This window comes from Podarcis liolepis, assembly GCF_965112155.1.
Source record: "Podarcis liolepis genome assembly, chromosome: 1".
NCBI lineage: Eukaryota > Metazoa > Chordata > Lepidosauria > Squamata > Lacertidae > Podarcis > Podarcis liolepis.
Window position 1 is genome coordinate 41864171 of NC_139554.1, and position 14119 is coordinate 41878289.

The 14119-nt window shown below is 40.7% G+C and overlaps 1 protein-coding gene across 2 annotated transcripts in view; it reads right to left on the reverse strand.

The window, feature by feature from the left end:
• Positions 1-3912: 3912 nt before the first annotated feature.
• FSIP1 (fibrous sheath interacting protein 1) overlaps positions 3913-14119 on the reverse strand; it is an 81546-nt gene continuing 71339 nt past the window's right edge. The window contains exons 13-14 of one of the 2 annotated variants that reach the window (XM_083508015.1): positions 14054-14112; positions 3913-4011 (exon numbers count right to left, since the gene is read on the reverse strand). In XM_083508015.1, the coding sequence (XP_083364141.1) occupies positions 14078-14112 (35 nt within the window). In that variant the 3' untranslated portion in view covers positions 3913-4011; positions 14054-14077. Of the gene's footprint in view, positions 4012-13878; positions 14113-14119 lie in introns of those variants that run through there. The other variant, XM_083508014.1, reaches the window with a different exon arrangement.

A 14119-nucleotide genomic window follows, 5' to 3' on the forward strand; every position in this document is an offset into this window, starting at 1 on the left:
TGCAGTTAAGCAGTATATAAATGGTTTAAATAAATGAAAAGCTTCCCTCAAAGTCGATAGCAATAATGTAGTCAACCATCATTTGCCCAAATTCAAAAGTTTGAATCTAAAAATTTGAAACTCTTGATAAATACTTTTTTTTTTTTTTTGCTCTACACTTGGCTTTTAAAAGATGTGTTGCTTCTGTGCTTTGCTGACATAATGTTACACACATTAGAACCACTCAGCTTGTTCTTAGTTCCTCCCTCCTTCCTGGCCCTGCTCTCTGTGCACTCTTGCAAGAGTCCCACATGTGCATGTGTCACAGTATCTATGGTCTATGACTGACCTCACTGTTCTGACGACTTCTGCTGCACCAGCATAGAGCATTTCCTTATGCAAGCAGCTTTCTGGTCTAGGACTCCGGTCACTGTTGCACAAGTCATGATTAACACAATTGCCAAAGGACTGATGTTTCACTGGTAACAAAACAGGCTACACCATGTTCAGTTTCCCTTGGGTCAATATTCCGTGCTATGGATATGGTTAAAATGGCCAGATTAATAATAATAATAATAATAATAATAATAATAATAATAATAATAATAATAAATTTACTCTGGGCGGCTTCCCAAAAAATATTAAAATACTATAATACATCAAACATTAAAAACTTCCCTGCCTTCAGATTTTGACAACTCGTTTGATTGGATTGATTTAATTATTTAATTCCATGGTACAACTGAAAAGCTGTGTAGTGCTAGCAATGGACTTTTAATAAAAAAGTTTGTAGAATATCTAGCACTATTTGGAAACGATCACAAATGAACATTATTTACCCAGAGTTAAAGAGCAAGAAACAATGGTTGACTACCTAGGAAAAGATATGCAAAATTAGTTTATATAACTTCTAACAGGTGCTACAGAGCAGAAAATGTTAGCATGTGCAAACTCAGCCAAATACTAGTCAATTGTTCTGGGCTGCATACCTGATGTTAGTCATATTCAACAAATGTATGTTATGTCTGAACTTGAGTTTATCATAAGAGAACATTTCTTGGGGTTTGTTTCACTAAAGGAGACTACAGGTGCTTTTATGACAGAAACTCTTTGTGGGCACCTTGAGCAAATGACCAGTTCAGAATCTGCAGGGTCAGGGTTATGACAATGGGAATAACATGAAAGGCAAAGAAAATGGCATACAAAAGAGAGTCGTGGACATAAACTCACATGTCTTTTGGGGGCCCTGAAATGCGCACACTTTAAACTTCGTAGTCAATGATGCAGTTAAGTGATGTTTGGAAACAACTAGTTTCTTCAGTTTGTTTCAAAAGATCTGTACAGTGGTACCTCGGGTTACAGACGCTTCAGGTTACAGACACTTCAGGTTACAGACTCTGCTAACCCAGAAATAGTACCTTGGGTTAAGAACTTTGCTTCAGGATGAGAACAGAAATCGTGTGGCGGCAGCGGGAGACCCCATTAGCTAAAGTGGTGCCTCAGGTTAAGAACGGTTTCAGGCTAAGAAAGGACCTCCAGAACGAATTAAGTTCTTAACCCGAGGTACCCCTGTCATTATTTTGATTCATCATCTCCACATTGGCAAATTCTAACTAACTATGTATCAGACTTAGGCATACCTGTTAAGCCACTTAGTGAAACACGATGGAAGAGCTGGGTCAATGCTTTGAAACCAATGAGATATCATCTTTAACAGAGATCTCTGATGACACAAGTCTGAGAGGTTTCTTTGGAAATACTTCCCAAACTGAAGCTAAGGCCCTTGCTGATGCTGTTTGTAAGTTCAAGCTTGTGGTATTCTTTGCTACATGGTACAACATCATTTCTGAAATCAATCTTACAAGCAATCTACTACAAAATAAGAAAGCTGATTTAAATTCAGCTACAAGCCAATTGCAGGTAACCAAGAAGTACCTTGCGGGCTGCAAGTGTGATGAGGGTTTTCAACATGTTTTGATAGATGCTACTGAGATTGCAAAGGAGCTAGAAATACTGCCACAGCACAAGTTAGAAAAAGGAGAGAGACATGGCAGTTTGAGAATGAGGCCCAAGAAGAAGCCACAAGATTCAAAGCAGAAATCCAAAGTAGGTTTCTACTATGATATCTTAGAAATGACCATATAATCTGCTGAAGAGATATTCCAACAGCTACAACAGTATAATTCCCTATTTGGCTTCATGTATGATATACTGTATCAACAACAAACAAACAAAAAATCTACTGAAGCTGTAATTAAGACCTGTAAGAATTTGGAAAAAATCTTTGATGCACAATGGAACGAAAGATAGTGGCTTGGCAACTACATCAGTTGAACATGCCCAAGCATCAGCACTTGACCTGAATTGGTGGCAAAATTTGCAAAAGAAAAGGCACACAAAGTGAGATGTTGGTGTGCCTGAAATTGAAACTTTTAGGAGACTTAAATGTTAGCATCACAATGTGTGCTGAAAGATTTCCATTTGTATTTGAGAAAAATTGTTCTTGCAATTTAAAATAAATTTATTTTAGCAGTTTCAAGTTGTGTGCTTTTTGTTGCTTTCTACAAGACACCCGTTTTTGAAAATTGAAATTAGCAATTTGGCTTGCGGGTGTGGGTGCAGGTAGTTAGCCTTGCCCAGGGTGCAAGAGAGCCTGGCACCACTGGCACCAGGTAAAAGCCCTGGTAGGCCTCAAAGCTTTGCCCAGTACAAAGGAAGGATGAGAGAATATTAGAGATTTCAAATCCAGCATGAGCAGCTACAAAGCAGTAACCTTCTGGTTGCTCAGACTGGAACTTACAAACTCTGTATAAACAAGGAGTTTGAAGCTGTTTTATAAGGTGGTGTGAAGGGTCAGGAAGAAATTTCTGGCAGTAAGAGCTGTTTGACAGGGGAACAGACTCCCTTGGCAGGTTATGGACTCTCCTTCCTTGGTGGTTTTTAAGCAGGGGTTGGGTGACTATCTGTCTTGAATGCTTTAGTCGAGATTCCTGAATAGCAAAGAGTTGGACTAGATGGCCCTTGGGATCCCTTTTGACTCTACACTTCTACGATTCCATGATTCTAAGTGTGTTTTGCCTACAGCACCTGAAGATGGCCATCCTGGTTCAGGAGGGAAAGGAACGATGGTGACATTAGTTCAAGACCTATAGTGGACATAGAAGAAGCAACTCAAAGGGAGGAGAAATATCCATAGTCCAGCTGAAACACCCCCAAGCAGTAACATACATTTTGCTATTGTACACTAAAAACAATTTACAATAATCTGCTACTCTAAAATAACGCAAATTCACCTATCATACTGCAATCTTCTTTATTTGAACAGCCAGGTTATAATCCAACCCAGAGTTAGGAATATATAAGGCCACTGGTTTCAAAAGGCCTAAGCGTGACTTATGTTTCATTTTTGAAGCAGGCCTAGCTGCAAGTTATCATTTCCACCTTTGTACAATGTCATTGCTCTGTTTATAAAACAGCCAGTAATACAAATTGACCATGGTCCATCACTAACATTCAATATCACATCTGAACATTTGCCAGCACAGGAAAAATAATACTCCATACAATCTACCTCACTGAAGAGTTTTCAGTGACAATGGTGGGTTGGATTGCTCATTTCCTGCGCAGAATACAAATAGCTCTGATGCCAAATTGTTTCTTATCAGGTGCTGGAGTGTTGATGTAAAAGGCTTGTACTCTGAAAACTATTCAGCAAATTTTTGTTACCTTTCTACAAACCACCACAACTTCATCTTTAGATAGACTTATTAGTCTCATAACAAGAAATAGGAGCTAAACAGATGAAACAGAACTCTTCTATAGTTCTTACAGAGCACTTCAAATGTTCCTCTGCCCTCTTTTATAAGCAGGAGTTTGAATTCTGCCATAAATTAAAAGGTAACTCACTCTGGAAGACAGCTTTCCATATTACACATTGCATTTGTAGGCTTCTCCTGTGATCTATCATATCACAGTTTCTTCTGTGAGTTCAGGGTGGTATACATTTACTCTCACAATCACCCTGTGATGTAGCTTAAGTGGAGAGACAGTGAAGGACACAAGATCACCCTGTGAGTCCAATAACTTGAGTAGAGATTTGCACCCAGGTTTCTTTTGTAATGATAGGGTTTATAATTTAGAGAGACTCCCTTAGAATTGAGAAATCGATAATTTGAGGACTTGCCCTCAGGTCACGTGATCCAGGCAGTTCCAAAGGCTTAGAAGTCTCTGGACAAGTTGGTCTTAGAGGCTCTGAGGAATAACATTGTTTCAAGCCATTCCTCATTCCTCTAGTTTGCCTTTGCACCCAGACTCATTACATCTTTGGGCCAAGTCCAGTACCCTCTAACACACCACACTGCCGTAAGCGAGTACAGTGGTATCTTGGTTGTTGAACAGCTTGGCTCCCGAACAAATAGGCTCCTGAACGCCACAAACCCAGAAGTAAGTGTTCCAGTTTACAAACTTTTTTGGAAGCTGAACGTCCGACGCAGCTTCCAATTGAGTGCAGGAAGCTCCTGCAGCCAATCGGAAGCCGCGCGGCTTGGTTTTCGAACAGTTCTGGGAGTCAAACGGACTCCCAGAATGGATTGACAACCAACGTACCACTGTATAAGAATGCAGACACTTAATAATCTATAAAGAAGCACAGAACACAGTTTTGCTGGAAACAAACAGCTTTATAAAAAGGTAAAGGGACCCCTGACCATCTAAATCAGGTTCAAATATAGGAGACGCAAGAAGTTTCTGGCAAATTATAACAATATACTCAATCTACTGTGCTTCTGGCATATGAAGACCAAATATATTATTTTCCTACTGTGCTTTTCCAGCTGTCTTCTTGTGTTGCCCTTTTTTGAAAGGCACTTTTAGGTTCCTCCTCTGGATTCACTAAGATCATCGCTAGAGGTTATTACAGAAAGCATAGCAATACTTGGCACTCGATCCCCACTTTCCCATTACTAGCAGTTACTTTAGAAAACCTAACACATACCTTTCAGCTTTCCTCCCTTACAGCAGTTAAAATACACCTTGATGCCAAGTTTATGACAGCAGAGGATTTAGGCTGTTGCTTCAACAGTACTTCAGTTGTTATCTCTGAGTAGTAAAACTGTGTCACCAGTGAGGGGCACAGAGGTAATAAACCGAGATCTACCTCCCACTCACATGGGACACGGGTGGCGCTGTGGGTTAAACCACAGAGCCTAGGACTTGCCGATCAGAAGGTCGGTGGTTAGAATCGCTCCCGTTGCTCAGTCCCTGCTCCTGCCAACCTAGCAGTTCAAAAGCACATCAAAGTGCAAGTAGATAAATAGGTACCACCCCGGCGGGAAGGTAAACGGTGTTTCCATGTGCTGCTCTGGTTCGCCAGAAGCAGCTTACTCATGCTGGCCACATGACCCGGAAGCTGTACGCCGGCTCCCTCAGCCAATAAAGCGAGATGAGCGCCGCAACCCCAGAGTCAGCCACGACTGGACCTAATGGTCAGGGGTCCCTTTACCTTTACCTTACCTCCCACTCAGAGGTACTTGCATTTTATTTAGTGCAGGACTAAATTTTGAGCAGTATGTGTACAATGAACGTAGCCAGAGGTTTTTGTCTTCCTTGGAAGAAAAGGTAGAAGTTAGCTGAACAAACTGATAATCTTTCTTTGGCTGCTTCTGGGCAAAGAATGAAGCCCCAGTATCATAGATGACGAAAAACAGAGCTTCATCCAGGTAAAACATTACGCAACTGATAATGCCCATTCTCACCTGCATAGTTTTGTGGGTAGACATATAGCAAGAACTGGATATCCAAATGTACATCACAATTCAGCAGTGCACCTTGATAAACATCTGCCTCTAATCTGCACCCACAGTTACCATTCCACGAAGGACATTAGCATATGAAAGTTGCTTTTGCATGCATAACTCCCTTGCAGAATTGGGGCAAAGAACTCCAAGAGAGAGAGAGAGAAATAACAGTGATATATATGTTTTTATGCTACCTTTCCGGGCACAAATGCCTTTCTCAAGTTGGCTCAAAGAAATAACATAAAAACATTTTTAAAATGTAGTGCACACATTTAAAATATTAAAGCTAAAACAGCTAAAGCTCGTATGGTGGCATACAAGTCAAAGCTAGAAGTAGTAGCTGGGAACACCTAGTAAAAAAAAAAAGCCAATCACATTATATTAACTCATACTAAATATCACTACTTGGAAACACTTCTTAAAGTTAGGCTGAGAAAAAATGGCTCTCTCTAGATCTCAACCGGGATTATTTTTTAAAATATAAATTTCCCCTCCATAGCTGTGTCACCCTCTTTAAACTGAGAGATTACCAACAGTAATGTGCCCACAAAGGCCATATCTGAAGAACTGTAATAATGTTATACAAAAATTCTGTAAATAAATGAGAAACTTGAAATGTTCAAGAACAAACATGAATGTAACACTCTCACGAGAAAGGAAGGAAGGAAGGAAGAAAATACTTTTGAGTACCATAACAATCAGAACTACTTTAAAAAAATTAAGTACACAAAATGAATTAGAACAGAGATTTACAGTTTCAGTTTAAAGAAACCCTTTAAGAATAAGTTTGAATAGATTTTCAGAGCTCAGGGAAATCTGCTTAAAGTAATCCTTTTATCCAGAAAATACGTGTATGGAAGATGTCCAAATCTTTGGGTTATTTCATTCCTAAATGGTTCAAAAATTGGACATTATGGCCACATTCCTACATGTTTTAAGTACAGCGACTTACACTGTGTGCAAATAATCAGTTCCATATATAAATATAAGGAACAAATTTTCCAGCCTGAGCTTGCCAAAAGCTTCCTGAAGCTTCGGCAGGAACAAATATCAGGCCATGCACAAGCATAACCTGTGCGTTGATCACCCAACATGCATATGCAAACACAGGCTTGCAAAGCCCAGAGTTTATTAGGCAGGGCTTAGGCGTTCTTACTAGAAATTAGCCACACAATTCCCTTTTGTTAAAAGTACATCCCCTCACATTTCTCAATATTAAGAAGTACTCAGCTATAATCCTTATACAAAAGCTCAACATCATCTACCAAAAATCAACTGGAAATCCTCTAATCCTCTATTTGTTTCCCCTGAATAAAAATGTTTGACATGAAAAAGACAAGCAGTTGAATCTTTTGGTGACATACGACTGGTCCCGTAAAAATGGGAGCCTTCTCTGACGCTGCAATCTCAAACTTGCTTATTAGTGAGTGATTCCCATTGAACGTGGCGTGACGTACAGTGGTGCCTCACAAGACGAAAGTAATTCATTCCGCGAGTCTTTTCGTCTTGCGATGTTTTTCGTCTTGCGAAGCACGGTCCGTCGCAACTGCGCCTCTTCCAGCAGCTTTTTAAAAAAAGCGCAAGACGTTTTCGTCTTGCGAAGCAAGCCCATGGGGAAATTCGTCTAGCGAAGCAACGCAAAACCGAAAAACCTTTTCGTCTAGCGAGTTTTTCGTCTTGCGAGGCATTTGTCTTGCGGGGCACCACTGTACTTTTGAATAAATATCTGCACAGGATGGGGGTGCGCATCTATCTCTCACAGTCTTTTCTGCCAAATCCAAACTGTGATGCACAGAGCTGTCAAGAAATACCATTATACATTGTACAATTCAGATTGTACAATTCAGGGTCTACAGCCAAAGCCATCTTGTAGAACTCTAAGGGAGCTTCCTGTGTTCCTACTATGTGCTATAAGATGGCTTTGGCTGTAGACCCTGAATTGTACAATCTGGGCCTTCTCGGTGGTTTCTCCCAGACTTTGGAGATCCCTTCCTAGAGAAATTAGACCGGCGCCCTCGTTGTTGTCCTTCTGCCAACAGGTTAAGACTTTCTTGTTTGCAAAGGAAGGGCTGGTGCTGTGATGTTTTTATTCTAATGCGCTGTATGTTTTAATATCGCATATATATTCTATTAATATTTAATTTTCTTTAATGATTGCTCTTTTTCTATGTTTTTAGCTGTTTCCATTTTAGCTGTCAGACACCTCGAGTTCCCATCAGGGAAAAAGGTGTGGTGGTGGTGGTGATGATGATGATGATTTCAAGATTGAGACTATTACCCAATTACTTGACTGTATGTCCAGAGGGCTGGATTGAACTCAGATTGAATACCTTTTGCCCAGGTTGGCTACTATTTGTCTGTAGCAAGTAATCCCATGTTTTAAGATTTGGTGTGACGGTGGCCTCATGTGCTTACAAGAATAACATTTTATGGGCAGTGAAGGAGGCAAAAGTGAAGGAAAGGGAAATAATGAAATGTGCTTGACATGCTAAGCTGCTTCCTCCCGCAGCATAGAACAAGACAAGAAAACAGGAACTTGAGGCACTGATCTGGATTAATGGGAAGATGTTGCCTTGTGGCAGGCTTCTGCGGTTAGACCAAACATATGGCATTTATGAGTAACGTCTTACATATAAAAAGTGCTGTCGTTGTAAAGTTCTCTTGTGATGTAAGTAATGTGAAGAAAGGTTGCAGCATCTGGGATTTTTGAGTTTAATATGAACTGGTGGTGACCAACTAGGAGCAAGTCCTTGGGATCACAGTAGGGGTCATAGGAGAACAGGATGATAGACTAGATAGGCCATTGGCCTGATCCAGCAGGCCCAACTTGAGTTCTTAAGTCCTTTTGTTTATTTCTACACGCTTAGCAATTTTGCACACGTGCATATCCAGCTAAAATTCAAGCAATACACCCATGGCACATTAACCTAGCAAATTTCAATGCCCTGCCTCTATGCGGACCACCCTGGGACCAAGAACGAGAGGTGCATGGTTACTGTGCCTTGTGTGCTAAGAGGACCACCATCGTGGCCAGTCAGTACCATGGTTTTCCCTATTGTTATCCAACTACTTTTTTGCCTGCATCTTGGTGCCTATTTCAGGGACAGTGGAAAACAGACATTGCCAGAGAGGCTATAGGCTATTCCGGGCAACTCAGTCAAAATAAGGACTGAGATCTAATGTGGTCTGCAGGGGACATTTGTATGTGGAAGGCAGAGTCGTTTCAAGAACAAGAGGACAATTAATGGCTGTTAGAGGTGATTGTCTGCAAAGTGTTTCAAACATATTATAGGCAGGGACCATTTCGCAGGGGCTTCTGTTCCCAGTCCCTGTGCATATCAGGGAGCGTGCATAAACGTCCCCCGTCCCTATTCTGCCCTCTACTGGGACAAAAAGGACCTGGGCCTTGGTGATCACATGCCAACCAGAAAAGCCTAAAATGGTCAGGTCACTGCCTGTATAATGCTACAAAGTCGAGAAAGTTAGAGTAAGGGCAAATGTTGCCCAGTGGAGACCATGCCCCCATGCTATAAGCAGAAGGAAAAACAAAGCATGAGCAGAAGAGAGGTGGAAGTCCGTTGGTGCCAGGTTGGGAGAATAAGGAGATGAGAAAGGATTTCATAGCCACAGGACCGTGCTTCTGTTTGAGCAACATGCGAGTTGTGAACCGGGGCGTTATCCTGCAGGAGGTGGACACCTTTGGCCAGCATACCATGCCTGAAACAGCCAAAGCAGACTGAGAAAGCAGCCAGAGAAATCAGAACAAGAAATATGCAACAGAGAGCAAGGTGCTTCAGGGAAGTACAGGAGCAGAAAGTGAGAGGGGAGTGGGGATTTTACTCAAAACATGTGGTTTTTCTCGTAAAAGAGACGTTTCTCAGGGGGGAAACTGAACCCTCTCACTTTTGGTCAGCATTAAAAATGTGCAAACTCACTGGGGAGAAAACAATCAAATTTGCCTATTCATTTCCGGAGGACTTGATCACCCCTACATGAGACACGGCAGCTGAATAGACAAAGAAAAAAGAAAAGTGCAGAAGAGTTGAAAGCAGAGCACACTTGAGAAATCAGATTTTGTGTCTTGCTCTAGAATGGCTTCTGTGTGCTTTTGAAAAGTGTGATAAAGGAAATTAGGAAAATTGTGGGGGTGATGGGAAGACTACCCTCTTTACAGGGATAATGGGAAAGAAACTGCAGTCCTGGGCATAATTGCTGGGAATTTGGACCAACAGACACAATACATTGCTTCAGAGTAAACGCCCCTGCTGCCTATAAGTTGGCCTGCCCAGAGATTGTGCTTGTACCATAAAAGAAAAATCATTAGCAATTACTGTAGTGGCCCAAATATAAGCCACACCCGAATATAAGCTGCACCTTTAAAATTCAAAGAAGAAAAGACAATACCCGAATATAAGCCGTTCCCTTAAAATTTTGTAGGCACTCACACCCATTCCGCTGTCTGTTTCAGCAGCAATATCATAAAAGCCAATTTTTGTAAGGTCACGAATTTAAGCCACACTTTAACTTTTCATGGTCAAAATTTGGGGGGAAAGTGTGGCTTATATTCGGGCCAATATGGTAGTTTTCATGAAATATTGCATGCTAAAATGGAACTACTAAAGTAAAACTTGGCTAAAAATAATAATACAGCCAACAGGAGAACAACAGTTGGCGCTAATATTCCCTACAATGTTATGCATAAGAGATGGGTGGGTAGCAATATGTCAAATGCCTTACAGTAGATGCTGAATTTTAGGTCCTTAGTAAGTATGATCATGTCATAAGTAAGTGGTAAAATTCATCAAAGGAGGGCTTATATGACAATGTGAAGACATCTGAACAGGTATGGGTAGAAGAAGAGGGGGATGTATTGAAAGGGTATATAGTGATACCTGCTTCACTTGTTTCAGCAGCCTAGTGCCAACCCTAACATTGAGGAATCCAAAACTGGGTCAATAAGATGTTGCTTTGTGGCAGCCTCTTGTAGTTACAGTCAGAACTTCTGACAGTAATGTCACTGTATGGTAGAGTTATCTAACCACAGCAAAGCTGTCTTGTCTAACCAGGTGTAATATTAAGGCAAATGAATATTGGCAAACAGTGATTTGTGATTTAAGGAACGTGTTTATTTTGGCTTGCTTAGCAGCTTTGCAGATTCTCAAAAATGGGACAGTGAGAGAAAAGCCTATGCTGCACATAATCCTATTACAGCTAAAAAGGATATAAAAGACCACCAGAGAAAGAGGGAGTTTGGCAGGATTAGACAGCTACAAAGGTGCCCACATTACTAGAAACCATGGCAAGCTTCTAGGCTCTGCCCCCATGTTGATCAGGCTGCAGCAGGGCCTGAGCGGCATGGGGTTACTGCAAACTGTGGGCTAAGAGATTGTACCACATGCAACTGAGCTCTGCCCTCCACTGTCATCTAAACAGAATCAGTCTGTTCAACCAATAGTATTTGGCCACTTCTGGATTTACAGTTGCTGCTGTTTAAACAGACATCAGTTCTGCATAGCAGCTTCTGCAGCCCACTTTGCTGCTTGCCTGCCAGGCTTCTGTTTCTATTATTAAAACAAGACAAGTTGGTGTCTGCTTCTTGCTCTTTTACTTAGTCAGACTGCCACGTGCGCTTCTGCTGATCTGCCAGAACCAATCCCTGCTCTTGGGACATCCTGTACCAACAGGTTTAAACCTGCTCCTTTGCACTTGTGCCCGATGCCTGTTATATCAGCTCCTTCAACTGGCATCTCTCCTCTTTGGTTGTGTTCCTTATGCCAACCTCGTTTGTTAAGCAGAGAGACTTAAGGCTGCCCGCCCCTCACCAATACATAAATCCATTCTTAAAATTAAACCTCCGTTGCCTTAAGCATCAGGGGTGGTCAAATGCCACAACTTCAGTTGGAAAACCCACAGCAAGGGTCAAGGTTTAGAAAGACGTGCCATGGGAGTGGGCTTGCTATTAGAAGTATGTCTAACCAGACTCTCTGATCTCCAGAGCAAATGGCTACAACCATGGCACTGCAGCACTAGTGCTCCTCTTTTATCAGGGACATCTTGCCACTAGGTGGTTCCTTCCAAGGCAGTGTCCACTCAGCTGCAGGCAGAGGCACAGATCAGCAAGATATTTCAGTGCAAATACCCTTCATAGGGGACCCACTGTGCTCTTCTTGCACGATCGCCTTTGAGGACAAGGCACAATCTATTATAATCCTATTGCTATTCAACAACCGCTTGCTCATATTCTCCCCTTTACTCCCTTGTTGGCAATTTGCAGATTGTAAACCTACAGGCAGGGGGCTCAGGTTTATAATTATTGTTGAACAAGGAAGTATGGGTGATTAGTAATGATTAATGAATGCTAAATAAATCCCTATCTTCTTTTTTACTCAATGCTGAAATGGCAGAGCAATTCCCTACAAGATTTGCCAGACTAGCAGGCTTTCTCCTGTTTGTCTCCCCATGGAGAGCCTCAAGGTCCATAAATAGCAACACCCTAGTGGTCCCGGGCCCTAAGGAAGTTAGATTAGCTTCAACCAGAGCCAGGGCTTTTTCATTTTTTATTTTTTTTAAAGTAATATTTATTAAAGTTTCATAAACAATAAAAAGCTTCAAAATTTAAACATAGAATACAAAAACCAAGAAAAACTACAAAAATGGAAAAATACAAAACAAAACACATAAGAAGTACACAATAGAGAACAGTTGACAAAATAGGGGGGGAAAGAAGAAAAAAACGCCAAAAAGCAAAACAGAAAAGAGATTAGTATTTTCATATCTTATACTTCATTCACTAGTTTCTTGACCTCCTCACACCTCCCTTTTGGTATTCCAGTTCAGATATTTAATTCAGCAAGTCCTTACCCTCTAGCATTTATCCTTACTCAAGGTGTTAACCTATTATAAATATATATTTTCCAATTATCAATCCATATTTACATATTCTTATTAGTCTTTTTACCAATACCGCTTGTTTTCCATCCAACATCCCTTTAACATTCATTAATTTTACAGTATTTCTGCAAGTAGTATTTGAAATTCTTCCAATCATCTTCCACCGTCTCTTCTTCCTGATCTCGGATTCTGCCAGTCATTTCTGCCAATTCCATGTAGTCCATCACCTTCATCTGCCATTCTTCCAGAGTGGGTAGATCTTGTGTCTTCCAATACTTTGCAATAAGTATTCTTGCTGCTGTTGTAGCATACATAAAGAAAGTTCTATCCTTCTTTGGCACCAATTGGCCAACCATGCCCAGGAGAAAGGCCTCTGGTTTCTTCAGAAAGGTATATTTAAATACCCTTTTCATTTCATTATAGATCATCTCCCAGAAAGTCTTAATCCTTGGGCATGTCCACCAAAGGTGAAAGAATGTACCTTCACAGAGCCAGGATAAATGGAATGTGCATCTGAGTAGCAGACTATTTTTTTACTTCTAACAGAATGTAGGTTACAATGTGCAATTTAATATAACTCCCTGCCCACAGTTTTTCACAGCTGCCTGTACCTTGACACTATGCTAATGCATGACTAGAGCTAATCTTTGATGATAAACCTGTGGACAGGGCCCATGCCTTTGTGGTGGTGGTGTAGTTGTGCACAGAGACCAGTCACTGCAGATGTTTTAAAAGTAATAAATAAATAAACAAACCACAAAAGCAAACATAAAACTAATGGTAGCATTTTGCAGTTCTTCCCCGCTCAGATTTTTTTATAAATCATCATCACATAACATACAAGAATGAACATGTCCAGATTCATATAAGTAGCAGGGAATCAAGTTTCAAACAGAAAACAGAGGTACGTTTGAGCATCCCATTCTCTGCATGCCTCCTGTTTAGATGAATCTGCCAAAGACTTATTCTGTTGATATTTAAATATGGCTCACTGTAAGGAATGCGGACTTATGTCTCAGTTACATAAACGCTGTTGCTATACTGCACGCATCATGAGAACCTAGGCATACAGTGTCATGTAGTTTATTTCCTAAGACTCGTCAAGATTTCATAATTAGAAATCAGGTAAAGGAGCCTAAAACCACATCTTTGGGATACTTAAAAATAAAAATAAAAAAATAACATGCATGCAAGTTATTGATGCTGTTTCCAGAAATCAACAGAGAATTTTTTATTTAGAAGTTCAATTGCCACAGGAAAGTAAGACAAAAAGCATTTACTATAGGAAAAACATTTTCACAGAATAATAAGCTTTTATGGCTCAGATCTGGATGATTTCTGAAATGATCTTAACTAAGTAAATCAATAACCAACGAAATAGACTTTACCAATGCAGTGAAGGTGGCAGCATATTACTCTTCAGTCATGTCTTCATCTTTCAGTTCATCTGTACA